The following is a 22589-nucleotide window of genomic DNA, read 5'->3' on the forward strand; positions in this document are numbered from 1 at the left end:
GCGACGCAGCTACTTGGATCAATAAAGTAAGAGATATACCAGAATTTTAAAGACAAAGCGAGATGTAGCTAACTACTACTACTACTACATCTTACCAACACAGGCACAATGATGCATCGACAGTTTGAAAGAGAAGGAAGGAAGCAGGCTCAGAAAGAAAGAGTGAGTGAGTTTACCTGTAGACACGCTCACTACCTCGTAAATTTTTACTCCAAACTTGGACCACTCATAAATGGGCCATGACTCAGTGTTACTTTAAGGGGCTCAAGGTAAGGTTTGGTTTCTCTTTCCTTTCTTGTGTTTGTTGCTTTTTTTTTTTTTTTTTTTTTGGGTACAAGTACAAATATAATATACGACACACGCAAATCAAGCCTATGAAAGTACAGGTGTCAACATGCCCCACGCAGGAGGCACAAATCAAGCCCACGTAGGGGCAGACTAAGCCCACACACCTCCTTATAAATATTCGGAGGAGGTGAGACTAGAACCCATGACCTCAGTCAGGGACATGCAAAGTCATTGCCACTCAACCAATGACTCATTTGCTTGTGTTTGTTGCTTTGACGCTTTGTTTTTATCGAAAAATGAAGAGTATAGTAGAGTTAATGAATGTAGAGTTATGATGGGGGAGTTGAGGGAGGAAAACTACATTCACTCATCCTTACTTGGATATATGTAAGTTATAAAAATATATTTATTAAAATTGAAATGAGTGAAAAATTTGTGTAGATGATTTTGGAAAAATGATAAACAAACTTTCTTTTACCTCACAAACCCCCAAAATGGCGGGGTCACAAAATGTAGAGTTAACAAGTTGAGTGAGAGGGGAATTTCCTCATTCTTCATCCCACTTAACTCTCTATCCTACAATCCAAGCAAGGTGGAGTTGTTCTGAGTAGTATTTATTTTTTGAAATATCATTGAGAAATATGCTTTTCATTGTAATCGAACATTAGACAAATATATGTCTAACTTAGTCGATTGTCAACCGAGTCACCTCTCATTGGTTTTATCCACGATAATATATTTTTTAATTTGATTACGAAAATAATATGTTTTTTTATTTTTTTTTATCAAAATAACATAATATTATGTTGATGGGAGTGGCACATTCAACAGAAAATTACGAAATTGCGCTACTGCCAATAACGTATTTAGTTGTTTTAAGTGGATTTACATTTAAGTCATTTCGTGACTTTACACTTAACATCTTTATTTCATTTTGATTAAAAAAAAAAATTTTCTTAATTAAAATTTAAAATAACTAAACTCGATTGTAAATGACCGAGAAGCCCCTACTCACGGTTTTAGGTTTACAGTTGCCTACGTGTCTCTCGTGAAAGAGCGAGCATAAATAAAATCGCAGTCTTTATCCAATTCAATTTCACTCTTCCTTAACCAAACTCAGATCCTTCGGTACGGCCCCCCTTTTGGTCCCATACCTGTCTGCCCCTCTCTCTTTCTCTCTGTCGCCGGACCCCCAAAACGCAGCATCTGAAGCTAAAAAACGCAGAAGCGGCAAACAGCTTCTCTCTCCTTCAGTGTCGCTCGAAACTTGTGACTCGTAAGTCTCTTTCCTAAACATGTTCTCATATTCGGAACTGGAATCGCTAACAAGGAACGGGTAATGGAACTTACCGATTCAACGGCGTCCGAGGCGACTCGGACCCCTCTTGGCATCGATCTCAATGAGATCCCTTCCTCCTCTTCCGCCGAAACGCTACTTGACCCGGTTGATGTTGTGCGCTTGCACTACGAGACTCAGGGCCCTCCCTCGTTAGCTCTAGCCGGGTTGCCGGTGGGGGACTCATCCGTGGCCTGCGGGACTTGCGGCCGGCCTGAGGAACAGGGCCATGTGGTAGTGTGTGACGCGTGTGAGGGCGGGTTCCACATTGACTGTGCCGGAATGCATGAACCTCTCGCCGCCAATTTCGGGGAGTGGGTGTGCGGGGAGTGTGCGACTAACGGGTCCAAGAGTAAGCGGTGGCCCCTAGGCGTTAAGTCCAAGCGAATTTTGGACATCAACGCATCTCCACCAAGTGAAGGGGACGGAGATAGGGATGGGGAGGGGAGTGTGGAGTTGCTGGATTCCAGGTACGACGGTTCAAGTGTTAGTTTATGTAACTTTGCATGGTCATCATTATGCTTCCAGGTTTCTGTATATTTGGTACTTTACTATAGGAATGTACTGAAATGCTGAAAGTATTTTCTAGTTTCTACCTAGGGAGCATGGAGTTGAGAAAACTGAGAGCAGGGAGTTAGTGTACACATACAGTCAGATACATAATTTAGCTTTAACTAAATGAGCTGAAATAACTCAATTTCAAGTTAGCGAGCAGAAATTGTCGGCTTTTTGTTCAGGTTAACTCTAGAAATGGTAAGCGATTCTAGAATTTATTGAAGTGTCATTGCTCGGTTAGGCATCACAAGCACTTTTATTTTTTGGTTTTATAGCTTGATACTTTAATTGTATTCTCTAGAAGACAATTCCTACATTGTGACTTGGGAGATGGGCATATTCTGCTATATTTTCATGGCTATGTAAATTATTGTAGTTCAGAATTATTTGGTTTGTATACTAGATTTTCCCAAGTTCATCGGAAAAGCTTGGTAGGGAAAGGAATTTGTTATGGTTATGCATGTAGTGAAATGCTGTAGAGGAATTTATTATAAAAACTACAATCAACTAAGTTGCATCTTCAGTGTTATGTAGATCAGTAGATAGCTCTCGAAAGTATTTGGCTGTTGGATCTGGGTACAAGTTGGAACCAGCATGTAGCTAGATGTACTGGCAGATCCCCAATGTCATTGCTTGTCGTGTGCCTCTTTTTATGCTATTTTTGCTGGGCAGCCTTTTTGTACTTCGTTAGTCAGCTTATGATTCTGTCATTGTTTTTCTGGGTAAGACTAGTAGTTGCTTACATATAGATGAAGGCCTTAAGTTAGCTGGTGGATATATGATTACTTCTGCTGGCATTTTTGGGAAGCTATTATTAGGTGATCATTTTCTTTGAGTCATGCATTGGTACAGAGTTGAGTCTTATATTGTGTCTAAAGATGACATTTTATGCTGACTCATGCTCTATCAAGGCCGAGTCCCTTTCTGGTGAATAGCTTCTATGTGGAACTTAAGGTTATGGACTTGCCAGAGCCAGCATTATGCATTTCTCATCGAGTGATAAAACTATATCTCTTATGTGTTCATGTAGAAAACTCCTAATTGTTTGGGACTGAGGTTATGGTGATGATAATAAATCGTGATATGCTTGCTTCCGTAGTTTACCGAGGGCATCCTTTAGTAAGTCCATTTCCCTCGGGTCATACTTTTTTATCTCCTGATTTGGGCATCTTGAGGTCAACTATCGTCATCTCATGCAATATCAGCTTCATATGCCCCCAACATCTCCATTTTGCCTGTTTACTATTGAGCTTGTTCTGGCTATTCAAGTTACAAAATATTTCTTGATCAGAATAAAATTAATTCATATTGAAGCAAATAATATCTCTAATAAAGCAAAGCTCGAAGAATGGACCGTAGAATTCCTTGTCCTAAGCAGAACACTTTCGTTGAGAATTATTCAACTTCTTGGTAAAGTTGGAGATGGAATTTTCTTCTTAGCAGTGAACAATACGTGTCCCCATATATTAGGGGTATCATTCGACTTCAAACTACTTTTCAAAATTCGGGATTGTAAGAATAGGAGCTTCCACTGTTCTTTTCTTAATAAGTTTATGAAGTCTTCAGTGGTCGACACATTCATTTGAGTGAGTTGCTCTTGCAGTGCTGAGTCATTGAATAAATACAACCTTTTAAACTTACAGTAGAAGGAAACAGCTCGTGGAAACTTTGCATGCCATGAAGGGTTTTTAGGAGTTGGCAAACTAATAATTTATTTGATCTTGATTGGATCTTCTTTGATGTCTGGAGCATACTTCACATAACCCAAGAAAACAATTCTACAAGAAGTGACTTGTTCTTAAATTGACTTATGGTTTTCAATCCCAAAAGGTCTGGAAAATGCATTTGCTCACTTGCATTGCTGTAAACCAAATGGCACTCCAGCCGTGCGGGAAGTTCATATCTTGTTCCAACAGCTCTCTTTCATTTATCTCTAGGTCTAATTTCTATCTGAGAATACTCTCGATTGATTTTTGAGAGAAAGTTCATGAAGTGGAGGACTGGGAAATGTCTTGATGATTATTTTGTTTTGCTTTGCTGCGTATGGCAATTGGCAAGATGTATCCTTTGGCATTTTAGAGCATGTACAACACAGGGGAATCATTCTTTCCTGCACTAGCCATTCAGTAAGACTGTAAGAGGTTAATAAACTAGACTCTGCAACTATTTATGCTCCTTTGAATTCGTGCATTATGATGATGAGATGATCATTTGTTTCAAGGGGTGATGTTGGAACTATCTATACAGTCTGAATGTCTCACCCATGGAACAATCCAGGTGGAATCCCTTGAGGAACACTATTAGGGTATTATTTTAAAACAAATCATTAGTGTAAACTTTAAAGTGGATGAACTAAAGAATTGGCTTAATTATTCCTTTTTTTTCCCACAACAAACGGAGCATAGAATTTCATATTCTCTAAGATGCCCTTTTCATTGCTGTGTGAGATAAGTGTTTTTCTCCATTATTAAAGTTTTTGTACACTTGGTTTGAGCAGGTCTGAATGATTTTAACTCCATTCTTTTTACCAAAGAGTAGGCTTCTTTAGCCTGTCAGGGATCGTACTCTGTACTCCTATCTGAAAGCCTTGACGTACCAACAACTAATGACATGAATTGTTGGGGGATGCATCTGAACATCATCTTTATAGTTTTCCCTGACAAAAATTAAATTGTTTTTAGTGCCTGATTTTTTTTTTTCCTTATGCTGTTATATTGGACTTATTCCTTGCTGGTTCTGCTCTCATGTTGAGTTTGTATTGTGTTCCTTCTGTTTTTAAACGATTAATTAAGTTTTTGAAATGTTTGATATCTAAATAAATATGAGTTATGTTTGTTCTGTTTTTGAAGGAGCACTCCAGGTGATTCTTTTGGTGGCAATGCAATTATTGCTCCAGTGACATATTCTAACTTTGTGTATGCAAGAAATGGTTTTGCCTTGCAAAAAGCTTCTGGGGTTTTGATGCACACTGTGAAAGTGGGTTTGGAAGATTTGTTACATCATACACAGACAATGGGTAGAAGTATTGAGGAAGTAGATTGGGCTTTCTCACTAGGAAGGCATAGTAGTAACAATACAGCTAATAAATTGCCTTCTCGGAATCCAAATGAGATTTTGCAAGCTCTTAAAGAATTCATTTCTGAAAGGCATGGCGTATTGGAGGAAGGTTGGCATGTGGAGCTCAGACAGTCCGTGAGTAGTTATGAAGTATATGCAGTTTACTGTTCTCCTGATGGAAAGTCATTTAATTCAATGTCTGAAGTTGCTTGCTATCTTGGTTTAGTGTCCAACTACAATCATAAAGACATCGAAATGACTATCGAGGAGCCATTTCCACAAGAAAGGTCACATTTATTTAAAAAGAGGAAGTCAACGAGATCGTTTATTACCAATGGTTATAATGAATGCAAAGAATCTTTGGTAAGTTGTCATAATAAGGAGCTTTTCTTTCATAGTCAGAACATGGAAAATTTTCATAGTAAGTGTGGTGAAGTCGTGGAAGCTGGAAATGGTGAAGATGGTGGCTTTGGTTCTCGGCAGACCGATGTAAGTAGAACACACTTAAGTTCTTCTCCCTCATTTCTTGGACTGACTTTCTTCTTCTTTTGGGTTCTCTGTCAATGACTCAACATGGTAATTTTTTTAAGTGATTAAAAATTTACAATTGCATCCTTATTTTGCATCAATTTCTCTTTTGAGTTTCTCTTGCCTGACTCTGTATGTTCAACTACATATTGGATTTCAGGATGGATTCCCAGTCCAGTTTGAAGATTTCTTTATTCTTTCTGTGGGTGATGTTGATGTGAGACCTTCATATCATGGTGTCAACCAGATCTGGCCGGTGGGTTATAGATCCTGTTGGCATGACAGGATTACGGGGTCTCTTTTTCTATGTGAAGTGTTAGATGGTGGTGATTCTGGTCCTCTTTTTAAAGTCAAAAGGTGCCCTTGCTCACTGCTGCCTATTCCAAATGGATCAACTGTTCTTGTTAGATCAAAACTTGATCATTCTACTGTGGATAAGAATGAAGAATGTAACAATCTGACTCATTCGGTTATGGATTGTGATAATGATGACTATATTCAAATGGTCCTTTTGGATCCTTCTCCTCCATCAGAGGATGATATTGTAACCTGTTTACATAGTAGTGCTAAGGAAACATATACTGCTGAGTCATCTGGTGGCTTGCAACCTAATGACTGGGAAACTGGAGTTATTGAGATTTCTGTGGAAGAGAGCTTCCCGACTGCAGCTTGGGGACTCTTATTTCAAAGATTTATTGATGCTTGTTGTGATATCTTAAAACGGAATGGAACTCTTAAGTTTTGCTGCAATCATGTTAATAATAAATTGGGATCCTCTAGATGGGATGAACAGAATGAGAAGAAAAGCAAGGCAACGCCTACTTCATTAACTAAATTTTGCAGTTCTCCTGGATCTGTCAATGTCCCGTCCAAGTTTGAGGGTGACAAAGAGCTTGAGACTTTGACTAATGTGCTGTCTAAATGGCTGGTCCAGGATAGATTTGGACTGGATTCAGAATTTGTTCAAGAAATGATAGAACAACTTCCTGGTGTTGAATCCTGCTCAAAGTATAAAAGGCTTAATAGTAGGAATCATTCTTCGGCATTCCCAACTGTTAGAAATGGAGTCCTAGTTGTCCAAAAGACGAGGGGAGTAGAAGTCAAGTCAGAAGAAGTTTCAAATGATATTCTCAGAAAGTCTAAAAGGTGCAGGTTGGTTGAGGACCATGAAATTGATAATAATCTTCGACCTTCTGGCAATGTTTTGTGCTTAAAGCTTCCTCCTGCGCTTGTTGGTAAGCTTTATCAGGTATGTTCTTGCTGCTTGAAGTAATTTTGATTGAAATAATTTGCTTTCAGTTTTTATGACATGGCACCTTTTATATTGGTTGTATTTTTAGGTATGGGAGTTATTTTGGCGTTTTCATGAGTTATTAGGTTTGAAAAGGCCTTTTTCGTTGGAGGAACTTGAAGATGAACTTATTAACCCATGGTCTGATGGTTCGAGTCTTGAGAATCCTGAGAGGAAGGTTCTGGGAAATCAAGTCCTAGATTCCCATATTGATGGAACAGGTGGTCAAATCTCATCTTCAAGCAGTGAATCTCATACAGGAGTTTCAGTTGATAACCCAAACGTGTTTATACAAATGGAAACAGAGGCATCAAAGGAAGCAGCCCAAGATAAACTTGCATCTGTTACTTATAGTAGGTGCTCAGGAGTTGCTTTGACAAAGGCTCACTTCTCACTGCTGGGTGTGCTAATAAGTGAGCTCCAATCCAAAGTTGCTGCACTTGTTGATCCAAATTTTGATACTGGAGAGTCAAAATCCAAGAGGGGAAGGAAGAAAGATGTGGATACCTCAATTTGGGAAAGAAGAACCAAACTTAATATGCTCCCTATCAATGAACTGACATGGCCAGAGCTAGCTCGGAGGTACATTTTGGCTGTCTTATCTATGGAAGGTAACCTCGACTCTGTGGACATTGTTGCTCGTGAAAGTGGTAAAGTGTTTCGTTGCTTACAAGGTGATGGAGGGGTGCTTTGTGGCTCACTAACTGGAGTTGCTGGAATGGAAACAGATGCATTGGTAAGATTGAACATTACTTCTTCTATTGTGCTCTGACACTGTCATTTGTAGAAAATATTAAAGAATTGCATAATTTGACCCTTATAGGTGTTAACTTTACATAGCGATTCATCACATTGCCTGAATATGTCATGTCTCTGGTGATAATCGATTGCAATGCATTGCTAGAATTGTTCTTTGTTCTTTTCGCCAATTTTAAATATTTTTGCAAGCAAACAATCACATGTACATTTGCGTGCATGTCTGCATGTGGTCCCAATTGTACGGTTAGTTTTAGATATATGTGAAGAAGATTGGAACAAGAGTGTCTATGTTGAGGACCCTGTTAAGATTCCTGCAACAAACAAATCTAATCAAATTGAAAGCACCAACGAACAAAATAAAGGATAGATTTGATTGATAGAATTACAGAATTGAACCCTAATATAATCTCTAGTGTAGAAAGTACGTAATGAATCTACAAGAGCCCAAGCCATTTGAGCAAGAATACCAGATAGAACCGAATAAATCTAGTGTAGAACAAACCAAATGGTTCTATCCTAGCCCAAGCAAATCAAAGCAAAGAGTGCCTTGAGAGCTGATAACATTATGGATAAACCCTAGGCAAAGCCTCCAAATATTCTTGTAATTCTCCAGTGCATACTAAAACAACTATGTAAACTTAGTATACATCAACGTTAAATTAAATTAGGAAACAAACTCTAATTAGTTGACTTAAATAAGGATTCCTAATTAACTTTCTTACTCATACAATTCTCATCATTTTCTTCCTCCCTTTGAGAAGCCCTTGCATCAAGGGTAAAATTTGGAAATCTCTCCACCATGTTGCCATAATCCTCCTAGGAGGCTTCTTCCATAAGAACTCCAATTTGGAAATCTCTCCACCATGTCGTCATAATCCTCCTAGGAGGCTTCTTCCATAAGAACTCCATTTCTTCAAACCTCGCCCGATTGGTACTAGGCATATTCCCAGCAGCACTAGCGTTACTATCCTATTCCATTGTACGTAAACTAATCGCTTTTAGACATAGAAGCTAGAACATGGCAGCCCAATAATTCCAGCAAGCTGCAATTCCCTTCTAGGTGAAATTCAGCGTGTAAAAGTCCAACCTTAAGCCCCCACTCAACAGATGGACAAGCCCTCTCTAAAACCCAACTCCAACTCCCGACCTCAACCTTGAGAGAGATTGACTCTCTCAATGAACGCACCCACCTGGTTAAGAATCCCAGAACAAACAAATCCAATCCAATTGGAAGCACCAATGAACGAAATAAAAGATAGATTCGATTGATAGAATTCATAGAATTGAACGCTAATACAATCTCTAGTGTAGAGAGCATTAGAATTAATCTATATTAACCCAAGCCAATTGGAGCAAGAATACCCGAAAGAGCCGAATAAATCTACTATAGACCACACCAAATGTTTCTATCCTAGCCCTAGCAAATCAAAGCAAACAGTGCATTAAGCTTAGTATTTAAGGACATCAACCCCAAGTTAAATTAGGAAACAAACTCTAATTAGTTGACTTAAATAAGGATTCCTAATTAACTTTCTCATTCCTACGATTCTCATCAGTCTACCATACTATTTTTTTAAAAAATGGGAGTGTGTACCGTGCTAATGATTTAACTTCTTTACTTTCAGTTGCTTGCAGAGGCTGTAAAGAAAATATTTGGTTCTTTGAACAGAGAAAATATCATTCTCACCATTGAAGATGAAGGATCTGAGCCAAATGGTCCTTGTGAAAAGAATATCGTTAGTGATGGTAACATTCCAGAGTGGGCACAGGTACTGGAACCAGTTAGAAAGCTACCCACTAACGTGGGAACCAGAATCAGAAAGTGTGTTTATGAAGCTTTGGAGAAGGGTCCACCAGAGTGGGCGAAAAAAGTATTGGAGCATTCAATTAGTAAAGAAGTTTACAAGGGCAATGCATCGGGACCTACAAAGGTGCTAGAAACAGTAACTTCTCGTGAGGCTTTTGTTGGAATAAAATCTTTGGCTTTATTATATGTGCTGATTGCTTGCGCATTATTCATGTGTTTTTGCGTGTCCTTGAATTATGCATTTATGGTTTCTTGCCTTTTGGAATCTTGATAAAACTGGTGGATACGAACTTGTAAAGTGGGGATCATTTTTAAGTTACCCAATTGGAGTACCAAGGAGGTTGAATATTCCCACCCTTTTTTTCAGTCTCTTGGGGTGAATATTGAGAAATTGGGGATTATGATCAATTCTGCTGATGGGAATCATTGCTTCTATCACTGTAAATAAAGGAACAGGGAAATGTTTAGGTCTGTTGCCCTAATGATGTCAACCCCTTTTTGTCAAATATGTGCACGTCTATCAAGTGGCGGAATTGAAAGTGTTGTATGATATTTGCTTTTCTTTCATGCTTGAAGAGACCCTCTTACTTCTGCTTTCGGGTCACCTGACATAATATCTGAGCTTGTAACTATTTCTATTTCTGTGAATGATTTTTTGTCTTGTATGGAGCTTGAGCTTTTAAACGCAAAACTTGGTTTACATTCTTTTAAAGTCAGTGATGTCTTGTAATCAGCATTTTTCTGATGTGGTTGCTCTTTATTGTTGATTGGAAACAGAAAGCTGTTCTTTCAGTTCTAGCCGATATACGCAATGAAACACTGTCACAGAAATCAAACAAAGGCAGCAAAAGGAAGAGAATTTTATCGATATCTGACATTATCATGAGAAAATGTCGTATCATATTACGCCATGCTGCTGCTGCAGATGATGAGAAATTTTTTTGCACTTTATTGGGCAAAAACCTTGTAATTTCTAGTGACAATGATGATGATGGATTTCTTGGGTCTCCAGCCATGGTATCTCGCCCTCTCGATTTTAGGACTATTGATTTACGATTAGCTGTTGGGGCCTATGGTGGATCACAAGAAGCTTTTCTTGAGGATGTTCATGAGGTCGGATTTCTTTTCCCACTTTTTTGAATGAGGGAACTTCTTTACATTGTAGTTGTTCCGTTGGGAGTCATGAAGTTTCTTGAATGCATATTATTTTTTCTTTTGTGTGAGTTCCCTTTTGTGGATTTATGTTGGTTATTTCTTTATTATTTCCGAAGAGGTCATTTGCAGAGCGAGCAACCTGGATGCAGCTATACATGTTAGTATTTGACTATTTGTCTATATGGTGCCCTTTGTTCAGCAGTTTGATTCATAGTATAATATCAAAGGTCTTGTTATTGATGTCTACTGCAGTCCGGGGAGTGAAAATAATGGAGAATTCAAATACTTCTCTCTTGCAAGAGCAGGGTGAAATCTTTGATTTTAAATGGTCATTTTAAATTTTTAATACATGTTTGGAAGGCATGTATGATAAAAAAAAAAAAAAAAAAAAAAAAAGAGGAACTGCTGGATTTTTTATATTTAGTCCTGAGAATTGAGATAGCAAGAGCTGATGAGTTGTAGTATTTAGGTAACCAATAAAATGATACTTATTTTGTTCCAGAACCTCTTCAAATGCCATTAAATGAAGGGAGGTGTCATCTTAATGCACTTTGTTTTAGTGCTTTAAAATTATTTAAGAGATTACTTTTAGATACATATTCATCACCAACCCTGATACAACATAATGTACTTAAACCTCACCTTGAATTCTCACAGTGGTGAGGCATATGTGTTGGAAATAGAAATGTGAAAAGGAAATGTTTTAAGGCAGTCAAAACAATGATGAAGAAATTAAAATCTTGCTGGTTAGGTAGAAGTCTGATTGAGAATCAATTCAATGGTTTTTTATTTCTTTGTTTATCAGTAATTTTTTTTTTTAATTATTACTACCGTATTTTTTTTTGCGAATCTGGAAATTAGGTTTAACGAAAAGTTTATGGGCACTGTGAGTCTTGTTAAAGGGTCAAAGCACAGTATCTTTTTTAGATCTGAATTTGAGAAAGGGCAACAATTAATGTAAGCGAAGAGACTTTATCCTTGTACCAAGCCTTGTAGGCAAATTCATGCTATATCTTGCTTTAAAAGGTATATAGAGTTTGCACTATTATGTCTCTTTCCCATGGGTTACCAAAAAAAGGTCTCTTTCCGATGCTATTCTTTTCATCAGTCACGGATGTAAAGGTTCTTCTATTTTTGGAAATTGTCCACATAGACTTTCAGATGCTTCAAAGCTGATGAGAAATGCGCACTTCGGAGAATTTCTGCAAAGTTCTGGAGCTGCTTTATTGTCTACTCCATTTTACTGTAGCAAATACATCTCATCCATGAAGGGATTTCTTCGTTTGGAATTTAGGAGGAATTTACTTTCTCGAACCCTTTTACAAAGTCATCGCTCTATGCATGCTTTGATGTTTCCCTTGAATTTCATCGCTGTCATTGTTTTAGTCCTGACGTTCTGTTTTTTTTTGTTTTGTTTTGACCTGCAGTTATGGAATAACGTTCGGACTGCTTTTCAGGACCAGCCTGATATGATCGAACTCGCTGAGAAGTTATCCCAAAAATTTGAATTACTATACAAAAATGAGGTTTGTAGGGCAACATCAGTCATTCTGTTTGTTTTAATCTTTTGTTTCTTGACTTGCGATAAATACGTAGATGGTGGTTGGACTTCATTTTGAAATCCCGTGATGAAGTTTTTGTAAAAATGGTCACAATTGAGAATGATTGAACGAGTTATGATTTGGCAAACGCATCCCAAATATTTACATTTTATTTCATTGCATATCAGAATTTGTTGTTTGGGTGCATAAAAACCATTAAAGGATAAAAAAAAATGAATGTGTAAGAAGTGTCATGATTTATTACCATCCAAATTGGAAGATACAAGCCACGAGAGAAACATGATAAATGTGGCTTAAACAAACATCTTAGTGGTTTCTTTTTTTGGTTTCGATCTTGTACTTAGTTATCCTATTTCCTGAGTTTCACCTTCTTAGTGGCCACTTTTTTGGCATTCAGAAAGAAAGTTGCGTAAACAAACTTTAAATGAAGAGAATTCATCAATTATTCCCTAAATAACGGATGCATGTTACGTATTTAACCAATGTGTTTTTCTAGAATGTAAGACAGTAATTGACCCTGAATGTTATACGATTTTTATTCGAGGAACATCATATTAAGTTCTGTGGATAATAGTTCACCAAAAATTTATTTTTCTCAGTGCTTGTAATCAATTATATTATTTGATATATGGTTACTTTTTATCTTCCCTCGTTTTTTCACATTTATGGCTCCCTGCGCTCTTGTACATTTTGTTTGTTCCGTACATTTCCTTTTTTTTGGTGTAATACTTTTTTCGCCGCAGGTAGTCACATTTGTTCAGAAAATTCTGGGATATGCTAAATCAGAGTGTCTTAGTTCGGTAGACAAGAAGGAAATTGATGATCTTCTTGCTTCCATAAATGATATCCCCAAAGCCCCTTGGGATGAGGGAGTTTGCAAAGTGTGTGGTATTGATAAAGATGATGACAGTGTTCTATTGTGTGATAAGTGCGATGCAGAGTATCATACTTATTGTTTGAGTCCTCCACTTTCAAGGATTCCTGAAGGAAATTGGTATTGCCCATCTTGTGTAAGTGGTGTGCGTGTAGTTCAAGAGGCAACAGAGTGTATACAGGTTACTAGCCGTTGCAGGATTAACAAGGACCAGGGAACATTTACCCATGTTTTTTTGGACACACTTACTCAGTTGGCAGCTGTAATGGAAGAAAATGAGTACTGGGAGTTCAGTGTAGATGAGGTTTGTCTGTGGATCCCTTGTTGCATATATGTTGTCGTCTTATTTGCCATGCCAGGCTTTTGACTGCCATTTTTTTTCTATTCTACCGTGGCTTGTAAATTGTTGACTATTGTGATTGCATTTGGTTAAATGTAGCTGCTCAATTGGTGTCGAGCATGAGGCATGTCAAATTTAGACGGTGTCTTGAAAATTATTGCATGCTTCTTGGCCAAAGAAGGGTGAATAATATGATTTTATTTTGATGCTATTGATTGCTTCGAGGTAGATGTAAGGAATATTGTCTTGAGGGTCAGATAGAACTTCATTTAACTTCTTCCTATAGTTGTATTCTCCAGTGACATTATATGATATAAATGATGAGATGGTGATAATAACATCAATTGCTACTGCTGCAAGCTCTCATGTTATGTCAGTTCTATTTATTGTTTTGATTCTGTTTTCCGCTTATGGTGATTGCTTAATAAAGTTACTCTTGATGCAGAGAACCTTTCTACTTAAATTTCTCTGTGACGAGTTGCTTAACTCCACTCTCATTCGTCAACATCTCGAACAGTGTGCTGAAACAACAGCTGAGTTGCAGCAGAAATTGCGTTCTTTTTCAATAGAATGGAGAAACCTGAAGTCCAGGGAAGAGTTCATGGTTGCTAGAGCTGCAAAGGTTGAAACTAATGTAGTTGGAGAAATAGGATTGAAGGATGGGCTTGCTTCTGCCAGTACAAACAATGATAAGTGCATGGGACAGCTGCCTAACTTAGCTGGTAAACTTAGTAATCTTTCTGGTGTCTCAGATGAGGTGCCAACACTACATGATGGTCCAAAGGAAATTGGGCTTAATGGTTTTGGTAAACATCCATCAGTGACTAATTCTGAGAAAAACCATTCCTGTAACAGCCAGATTATGGATTCTGTAGACAATGAAGTTCGATCAGAAGATGCTCATAAGGCTGCCAATGACAGTAGGTTACCTTCTCAAAGACATGATCAATCCTTCAAACCAAATGAGCTTCGTTTGTCAAGTTCTTTGTCCCAGGAAGTTGATTGTTCAGGGAAAATCTGTTTTCAAGGTGATTTGCAAGAAGGTAAAGGAACGTGTGGTGGTCTGCAACCACCTGCAGACCATCAAGTATGCTTCTCGCTGAGAGAACAAAATGTATATGCTGCTGAGGATGCATCTTCAGCTACCATGAATGAGCCACAAGGTTACCACCTTGAGTTGAGTACTGCAAAGAATGATCTTCTTCTTCTGCAGAACTCAATTGCCAATGTAGAATCGCAGCTTTTGAAACTATGTGTGCGGAGGGAATTTTTAGGTACTGATTCTAGTGGAAGATTGTACTGGGCTTCGGCCACGTCAGATGGGAATCCTCGGCTTATTGTTGATGGAAGTTTGGTGGAGCAGCAGAGAAGAAAAGTTCTGGAACTGCAAGATATGGTAAATGGTGGTTCAGTTTTGCAGAATTCTACTTCAACTGACCCCTGCTTGAACTTGGAGGGGTCAAAGGCATCCTGTCCATTCCTGTATGATGCGGATGATATTTTGACTGCATGTTCAGCTTGGGTCTGTTATCAAGCTGATGCAGAAATTGAAGCACTCATCAACTGGTTGAAAGATGCTGATCAGAAAGAGAAAGAACTGAAGGAGTCTATTTTGCAGTGGCAAAAGTCTAAATTTCGTGAAATGCGACAAGCTGAAAGCCAAAATGTGCACAACCATGCAGGTTTTCCAATCCCTGTGGATAGAGAAGGTGCATCTTGTAATCATCTTGTTACTAAGGCTGCTTTGGTTCTGCAGAAGAAATATGGTCCCTGCTATGAGTTTGATACCAATGAGACCTTAAAGAAGCGGGGAAAAAGAGCAAGAACAATTGGTGGAGATACAATGTACAGATGTGAATGTTTAGAGCCCATATGGCCTTCCAGATATCACTGCCTCTCATGCCACAGGACGTTTTCTACAGCTGTTGATTTGGAGGGGCACAATGATGGTAAGTGTTTATCTGGTGCATTACCAGCCAATGAGTGGAGCAAGGAGCTAATTGATTCATTTAAGAGGGAAGGGCATTCAACTACTTCTACAAGTCCAGAAGGTTGTATTAGTGGAATGGACTTGCCTAAAGCTTCAGGAAACTCATGCTCTGAGCTTAGCTCAAGGTTGATCAAATTTCAAAATGAAGGTTTAGTTAGCCCATTTGACTTTGATGAGATTAGAACCAAGTTTCTAACAAATGATTCTAACAAAGAATTGGTTCAAGTTATTGGCCTTATTAGTTCAAATGGGATCCCTTTATTCGTCCCATCTGTATCCCCTTATCTTACCGACTCAACGTTGATGTTAATTGCCCCTCCGGCAGATAAAACCATTTCCAGCAATGAGTTTAACCCTAATGAAAGGCTCATCTTTACGGAAAGAAACAGGAATAGCAATGGTGGCCATCAGCCCATCTCTGGTAATTCTTCAAAAAAGTTTTCTTCTAGTGAAATCAGTGAAGTGCTAAAAACTAACAGATCAGTTTTGCAATGCTCAAAACAAAGAAACAGACAACTTTCTTTGGATGCTCGTGTTCCAGAAGTGGGTGTTTGTCGTTGTGTTATTCCACAATCCTCACTGAGGCCTTTAGTTGGTAAAGTTTCGCAGATCCGTAGGCGACTTAAGATCAATTTACTTGACATGGAAGCTGCACTTCCTGAAGAAGCTCTTAGACCATCAAAGGCCAATTTGGAAAGGAGATGGGCCTGGCGTGCATATGTAAAATCTTCTCAGGCTATTTATGAGGTCAGCCTCATTCCTTGGTTCTTCTGGGTTTTAGAAATATGTCTTTTTTCGCGAATAAGATTTACAAGCCTCTTAAAATTGTAGCAGAGCTGTATTCTCCCAGATATGCTCTTTAGGATTCCCTTTTTGTAGGATTTATCACTTTTTGTTGAAGAATTTTTTTATTTTTTTACGTATTGGTTACTGGAAGACGTTGATGATACTTACTCTGTTACTTGAAGATACTGTCAAGGCTGTCTGTAATTTTGCTGGAAAAGAAAACAGTTTATTCTTGTACAATAGACAATGAATTTGGTTGTCTGATAATTTATATGATATGATGATATGGGGTTTTGTTGATATTTCATGTTCATCATTTGTTGTAGGTTCAGGAATTCAGGGGAGTGTTTGCATATACCTACTTAGCATTAAGCTGAATTCATATGTAGATTATTGATTTCTTTCTCTGTTGCCTTCCTATATGGCGGAATCGATCAAATGTTTCTCATATGTCGGTATAGGCAGTAAAAAGGAGAATCTAGGATTTATTGTAGGTTCTTAGTCAGTTTTTATCTTCACAATTATGTAGTATTTTCCTTCATGGACTGTGAAACTAAAACGTCTTTTTTACTTTCTTTCAGATTGTCCAAGCCTCTGTTGTACTGGAAGACATGATTAAGACGGATTACTTGAGAAATGACTGGTGGTATTGGTCATCCCTATCTGCGGCTGTGAAAACTTCTACCATATCTTCACTTGCCCTGCGGATATACTCCCTTGATGCTGCCATTGTTTATGACAAGGCATCGTCCACTTTAGCTTCAACTGAAAATTTGAACTCTAGCAGCATATCAGACCAGAACCCATTGCTAGGCTTGGATGCAGGGGACAAATGCAAGGTAAGCAGGAAATGTAACAAGAAAAGGAAGGAACCAGAGGGTTGATCTTGGATATATATATAAGTTTTAGCACATGAGGAGATAAAACTGTGGTAATTCCAGTGGATTTGAAATTGGGCATGTCCGGTAGGTCTGGATATGATGAGAAGATTGTTCAGATAAACACCCAAATGCTGGGAGTACTGGAGGTTTCTGTTATTGCTGTTGCCCATGTCACTGTTTCTGTAGCTACTGCTACTGACAACTCTGTATGTAGATAATGCTGACAATCTAACATGGATGCTTGATTGGATGGCTGATTTCATATTATTTGCTTGGAAAGTGTGAAGCATTCGAGGACCAATGGATGTGGATATGGAGATGGAGAATGCATCCAGTTTTGGCCAGATTTATGCTGCAGCTTTCGGATTTATAGTTTGGGAGGAAAGATGAGATGGGGTAATATTAGCCTCCCGATGAGAAAAATCTGTATACATATACAAAGGCAATTAATGTAAAAAAAAAAAACAGAAATGAAAAGAATGGAAAGAGTTGAAGCTGAGTAGGTGTAGGCAATATTTCATTCTTTATACATAGATCTCTCCTCTCCCTCTCTTTCTTTCATTACCTTCTCTCTCTCTCCTGTTACCTTCTGTGTGTGTGTTTTGGAGATGTGCTGGGGTGCATGGAAGAATTTAAATGCACATGTTCGCCTTTTCTTTGAAACTTATAGCCAGTATTGCTTGCACCTTTTTGGCAAGTGTGATGATAGTTTCTCGAAGTCTCCTAACATTTTGACTTAAGTGCAGCTTATTAGTGAGTCTGTTTTTTTGAGTCGGTGGCCTGCTGAATGGAGAAGAAGTGAGTAAATGATCCTTTCTACTCCAGAATTTGTGTTTTGCTTACATGAATAGTGTCTTTCCTTTGAAGCAGATCTTTGCTGGATCGATGCACTAAGTTGCTTCTTGGAGAGTCAGGATGGTAGCATGGCATATTTCAAGTGCAGGTAATCTGTCATTTTTACTTAAATTATTGCACCGGCTGCAACCTTTCTATTGCACTAACTGCAATCTTTCTATATAAATAGTTCAGCACTTCATATATCTGAGAATATATGGTTTTTTTTTTTCTTTATGGACCCAGGAAACTGCAGAAATCAATAGACTACACAGGTGCTCAATTCTCAGATGCCAGTTTCATCTTTAAACATGGTATTGGAAGGTAACAATACGGGTCTTGTTTCTACTTATCCTTCCCCTATGACTAAATTTGCCAGCATATGCGGACCAAACAGATCGGCATTCTCTGCTGCAGAGAATGTCAATACCCTGGTGGAAGGTTCTGGACCGGGTACTGTTGGCTTTTGGTTTCATTATATAGGCACCACATCCTTTCAGCTGAGCGCACATCACTCTTCCTTTCGTTCTTTTTGGTCATAAGCAAATTTTTAGCATATTACAACATGAAATAACACCAAGTTATTAATAATTTTCCAGTAAAAAGTCCAAGAGCCACTTGCTTAAGACCACACCCACCAGCCTAAAGGTTCTCCCTCCCCATGCTGTTGATGCTCTGCCACTGCAGCTAAAACATAAGAGAAGTAGCTCCGGCCATCATCGCTCCCATCATCTTCCTCTGAGTAGACCCCATCAAGAGGAGACACATCCAGGGTGGTTGTCATTAGGCAAGTATGAATCCCCACTATCCACAAGGTGAGGGCCTTCCTCATCCACCACTGCACTTCCAGTACTGCCGGAGCTCAGGTGGTCCTCAACCTTCTCGCTGACTTGGAGGGCAGAAGCATTAGCTATACCTGCCGGAAGATCAGACTCTTGACCTGTCGATGATGTTATGGTTGCTTCTTTGGCTTGAAGTTTCTCAGTCAAAGAGGCCACCTGAAATTTAAATATATCATAAGAGAAGTGGAAAAGTGCTTACATGCAGCTAATAATTTACTTCAGAAGTCTTGGTCAAGATTGGGTTTTTCTTAGGAACAAAAAAGAGTCCAAAGGCATATTTTGAGGAAAAAAACTGAGAGAGCAACTGCGGTATATTCGTTTTTATCTGGCTCTAAAACATTCTCTTAAATCAAGGTGGGGGGTTAAGAACAGATGCCATGTTTTTTCGAATGCACATGTTTGTTATAATAAGGTCGACTCTCATAGGTAAATGCATGACCCACTTCATGCCACAGGTCCCTATCATCTACTAAGGAAGTTGTACGGAAGAATATGGAGAAAGACACTTCGCTATCCTATTGTGAAAAACTAATCTATTAGTCACCATCCATTATTCTACTTTTATCTGGCTCTAAAATATTCTCTTAATTCTAGGTGGGGTTAAGAACAGATGCCATGTTTGAATACAAAGTTTGCGTACTAGTAACATTAATTTCCAGAAGCCTTCATGTCACAATGTACTACTACTCATCATTCATCCCATCTAGTGCAAAAATATGATCTCAGTTCTCATAAATATTATCTAAACAAATGTTCAAAGAACCTAAACAAATCTCAAATTAAGAGCAAAAAGAACTAAAAATATCTGACTTGAACTTTTCATTTTCCTTGGCAAGAGAGTCTTAGTTAGACATAAGGGTGTCTTACGAAGACTTGAGGAGATCATAGCCCCTCTCAAGCTGCTTAGTCTTCCATCGAGCCCATCGATTCTGGTACCACACAGCAACCTGTCTTGGCTGCATTCCCAGCTTCTTAGCCAACTGGGTCTTTTGCTCGGGCTCCAGTTTGTTCTCCAACCCAAAGCTCTTCTCCAGGAGATGCACCATAATTAAAAGTAACCCACAATAAGTGACAAGGCATGCTTCAAAAGAGTACAAATTCTCAACACCTTCATTTGACCTCCACTTCAAAAGAAAACAAAGGAGTTCACATGTTTTGTGTTTTTTTTTACCTCAAACAAACTTAAAATCTAAGAATACAGTGAACTTGAGCCTTTATATACCTTATACGAAGTATTCAGGGTGTCCTTGATCTTGGCAACTAAATGGAGCTACTAGCTTAGAATCTCAAAAGACTCAAACCTTAAAGAGCATACATAGATTGTCATCCAATTCATATGAAATATGCTTATTCCCTTTTCCAACTATCTAATAACACTTTTATGGTGAGGCGTAGGAATAAAAAATTAATGGGGACAAACCTAACTTTTGTAAATGAAGTGAACTTTTTTTTCTAAATGAAGTGAACTTGATGCTGATAAAAATTGGGAATGTTAGTACAAGATGTGTATAAGCCAAATCCTGAAGGAATATATATGTTGGTTTTGGTACATGTAGTTTTGCATTAACTCTACAATCGGCTCGCACTGCAAGTAGAGTTGTAGAGGTGGCTGCTATAAAGACAGTAAACACTAACCTGCTCAGGTGTGAGGCGGCGCTTCTTCTCTGGTGACTGCTCGTCGTAGCATTCCTCTTCGAAAAAGTCGCCGGGCAAGCTGAAAAGGGGCCTCCTCTTGCTGGTTTCCTCTATGTTGATCATTGATCTCGGCCCTTCACCAACCCAAAACATCATAATCAGGTTTTTATTTTTTTTTTAAACTCTCTGATGCAATCTTCTGTTTGGTTGATGAGAAAGTAGAGCACAAGAAACTAATCAGTTTTTTTTTTTTCCCTCCCTCTCGATCAAGTTAGTCTACTAATACTAACCGATTCTTCTAGCAAAAAAAAAAAAAACTGAATAGTTTCTCGTGCTCTACTTTCTCATCAACCAAACAGAAGATTGCATTTCTCATCAACCAAATAGAAGATTGCATCTGAGAGTTTATGACAGTTTATCGACAAAAAAAGAAAAGAACAGAGAAATAAAGGTCACCTCGGAAAACGGGATCAGTGTTCCCTTGGAACAACATGTTGCCGTGGCAAGCTGAGGGATCGAAGAAAAACCGTCCGGCTGAGTATGTATGTATCTGTGTCCAGATCTCTCCGACAAGGAAACAAGAAGGAATTTATAGAAGGGGAAGTGTATATTTGTACGGAATAAGTACAGAGGACAAAAAGTTAGAAGCTTATGAGCTTGTGGCGGAAGAAACTGGTACTCCACAGTAACCTCGCCGGAGTCTCCAACGGAAAGATATAAAACCCCATCATAACACCACCAACCTTGCCCATATTTTCCTTACATACTAGAGAGATCAAAATTGTAGATCATTAGATGATAGTCCACATGGTGGTGTATCCAATATAAGAATTTGTTTTGCCAAATATATATGATAGTGATCTTTATATATATATATGATCTAAAGGGTGTAGATTCAACTATATGCTGGTTTCTTGTTAATATCAAGTGATTATATAATAAGATGGGGAGCTTTGGTGCCATACACTTAAAAGAGACACAATAATAGATCACAACCTTTTTTTGAAATTATTTGCATCAGCCACAATACCACACAGTAAGGCTTAGAGAGATGTAATTCGGGCCAAGGAATGTGGGTCCGACACGGCCATGCTAGGCTCTGCCCGCTTAACACAGCACACGGGCCGTGCTAGGCTCGGCCCAGACTAAGGGACCCTTAACAAGTTAACAGGCTGGGTCAAGGTTCCCGGCAAGTAGTAAGGCTGTAAATGGATCAAGTTCATACCAGATGAAATTTGATTAGTTGATGTATTGGATTAATTTTCAGATGAATATGATTATCATGTTACCTAAGCAAAAACTTAACGTTGATTAGTTAATATTTTTTAGAGAAAAGAAGAAGTTGAACACAGGGGCTTATTTGAACTAAAAGAGAAAATAAGAGGGCTGGTTTTAGGGGAAAAAAAAGTAGAAGGGCTGCTTTGTCACTTGAAGCAAAGTAGAAGTGTCATTTGTAAACTCATTATCCCAATCTAAATTTTTATTCGTTGTTGGACTGACAGAATTATGAATTCATAAACATACAAACTCATTAAACGTTGCTTTGAAGTTTGGATTCATATTAATTAATTAATTAATTCCAATTATAAATTGAAATTTTGGTACACAATGTGACAGCTGACAGTACTAATAATAAGTGATAAAAAAAAGTGGATAATTTATAAAATCAATATAATCTTCTTTTTTTTGTTGCCAATCCACAAAATGGAAAATAAGCAAGTCAAGTGGTAGGAATTGTAATTAAAAATTTAATGAAAGAAACGTGGCAGGACTTGTTGGCTACAGACAAATCAGCTTCTAATCACACTTACACTTAATGCATTCAATGGTGGAGATGAAGTGAAATTACTGGAATCATTCCAGTAAATCCTTTTCCCTGGTGTAGTGGTGTGCCATGATTAGTTGGGACCCAGAGAAGTAAAGCTTTTTTTAATTAATTAATTAATTTATGGAGAAATTTTAAAATGGTTTCTGAATTTTCATGAATGAATCAATTTATCTCATAAATTTCATCTAAGATCAATTTAGCCCCTCAACTTTCAAAACTATAATCTGTTTGTCCTTTCATC

General features: G+C 38.2%; 2 protein-coding genes and 1 pseudogene across 3 annotated transcripts; 1 reads left to right on the forward strand and 2 right to left on the reverse strand.

Annotated features, from left to right (window-relative positions):
• The first annotated feature begins 1404 nt into the window (after positions 1–1404).
• On the forward strand, positions 1405–18367 carry LOC119999311 (methyl-CpG-binding domain-containing protein 9-like). Of its 2 annotated transcripts, XM_038846813.1 has the most exons (12): positions 1405–2094; positions 5029–5725; positions 5925–7013; positions 7105–7791; positions 9440–9745; positions 10399–10734; positions 12204–12302; positions 13082–13516; positions 13998–16289; positions 16910–18007; positions 18080–18152; positions 18300–18367. In XM_038846813.1, the coding sequence occupies exons 1-10, from the start codon at positions 1628–1630 to the stop codon at positions 17210–17212; spliced, it is 6711 nt and encodes a 2236-aa protein (XP_038702741.1). In that variant the 5' UTR covers positions 1405–1627; the 3' UTR covers positions 17213–18007; positions 18080–18152; positions 18300–18367. The 2 variants fall into 2 exon arrangements, with proteins under 2 accessions (XP_038702741.1, XP_038702740.1); XM_038846812.1 differs by having other exon boundaries at positions 16910–18152.
• Positions 18368–18502: 135 nt separating this feature from the next.
• Positions 18503–19436, reverse strand: LOC120000719 (annotated as a pseudogene).
• Positions 19437–19583: 147 nt separating this feature from the next.
• On the reverse strand, positions 19584–21468 carry LOC119999312 (homeobox-leucine zipper protein HAT5-like). Its single transcript, XM_038846814.1, has 3 exons — positions 20977–21468; positions 20521–20654; positions 19584–19910 (listed from the first exon to the last, which is right to left on the reverse strand). Exons 1-3 carry the CDS (start codon positions 21011–21013, stop codon positions 19749–19751), a joined length of 333 nt encoding a protein of 110 aa, XP_038702742.1. The 5' UTR covers positions 21014–21468; the 3' UTR covers positions 19584–19748.
• Between the last annotated feature and the right edge of the window lie 1121 nt (positions 21469–22589).

This window comes from Tripterygium wilfordii, chromosome 6 (genome assembly GCF_013401445.1).
Source record: "Tripterygium wilfordii isolate XIE 37 chromosome 6, ASM1340144v1, whole genome shotgun sequence".
NCBI classification, from domain to species: Eukaryota; Viridiplantae; Streptophyta; class Magnoliopsida; order Celastrales; family Celastraceae; genus Tripterygium; species Tripterygium wilfordii.

What these genes read in the sequence shown, in the direction of transcription:
- LOC119999311 (XM_038846812.1), top strand. Translation starts at nt 1,628, where the DNA reads ATGGAACTTACCGATTCAACGGCGTCCGAGGCGACTCGGACCCCTCTT. An exon ending in TTGGTTCTCGGCAGACCGAT is followed by an intron (nt 5,726 to 5,924) that starts GTAAGTAGAACA and finishes ATTGGATTTCAG; the next exon opens with GATGGATTCCCAGTCCAGTT. An exon ending in GGGAGTTCAGTGTAGATGAG is followed by an intron (nt 13,517 to 13,997) that starts GTTTGTCTGTGG and finishes CTCTTGATGCAG; the next exon opens with AGAACCTTTCTACTTAAATT.
- LOC119999312 (XM_038846814.1), bottom strand. Translation starts at nt 21,013, where the DNA reads ATGTTGTTCCAAGGGAACACTGATCCCGTTTTCCGAG. An exon ending in CACTGATCCCGTTTTCCGAG is followed by an intron (nt 20,655 to 20,976) that starts GTGACCTTTATT and finishes GGGTTGGTGAAG; the next exon opens with GGCCGAGATCAATGATCAAC. An exon ending in GCCGCCTCACACCTGAGCAG is followed by an intron (nt 19,911 to 20,520) that starts GTTAGTGTTTAC and finishes CTCCTGGAGAAG; the next exon opens with AGCTTTGGGTTGGAGAACAA.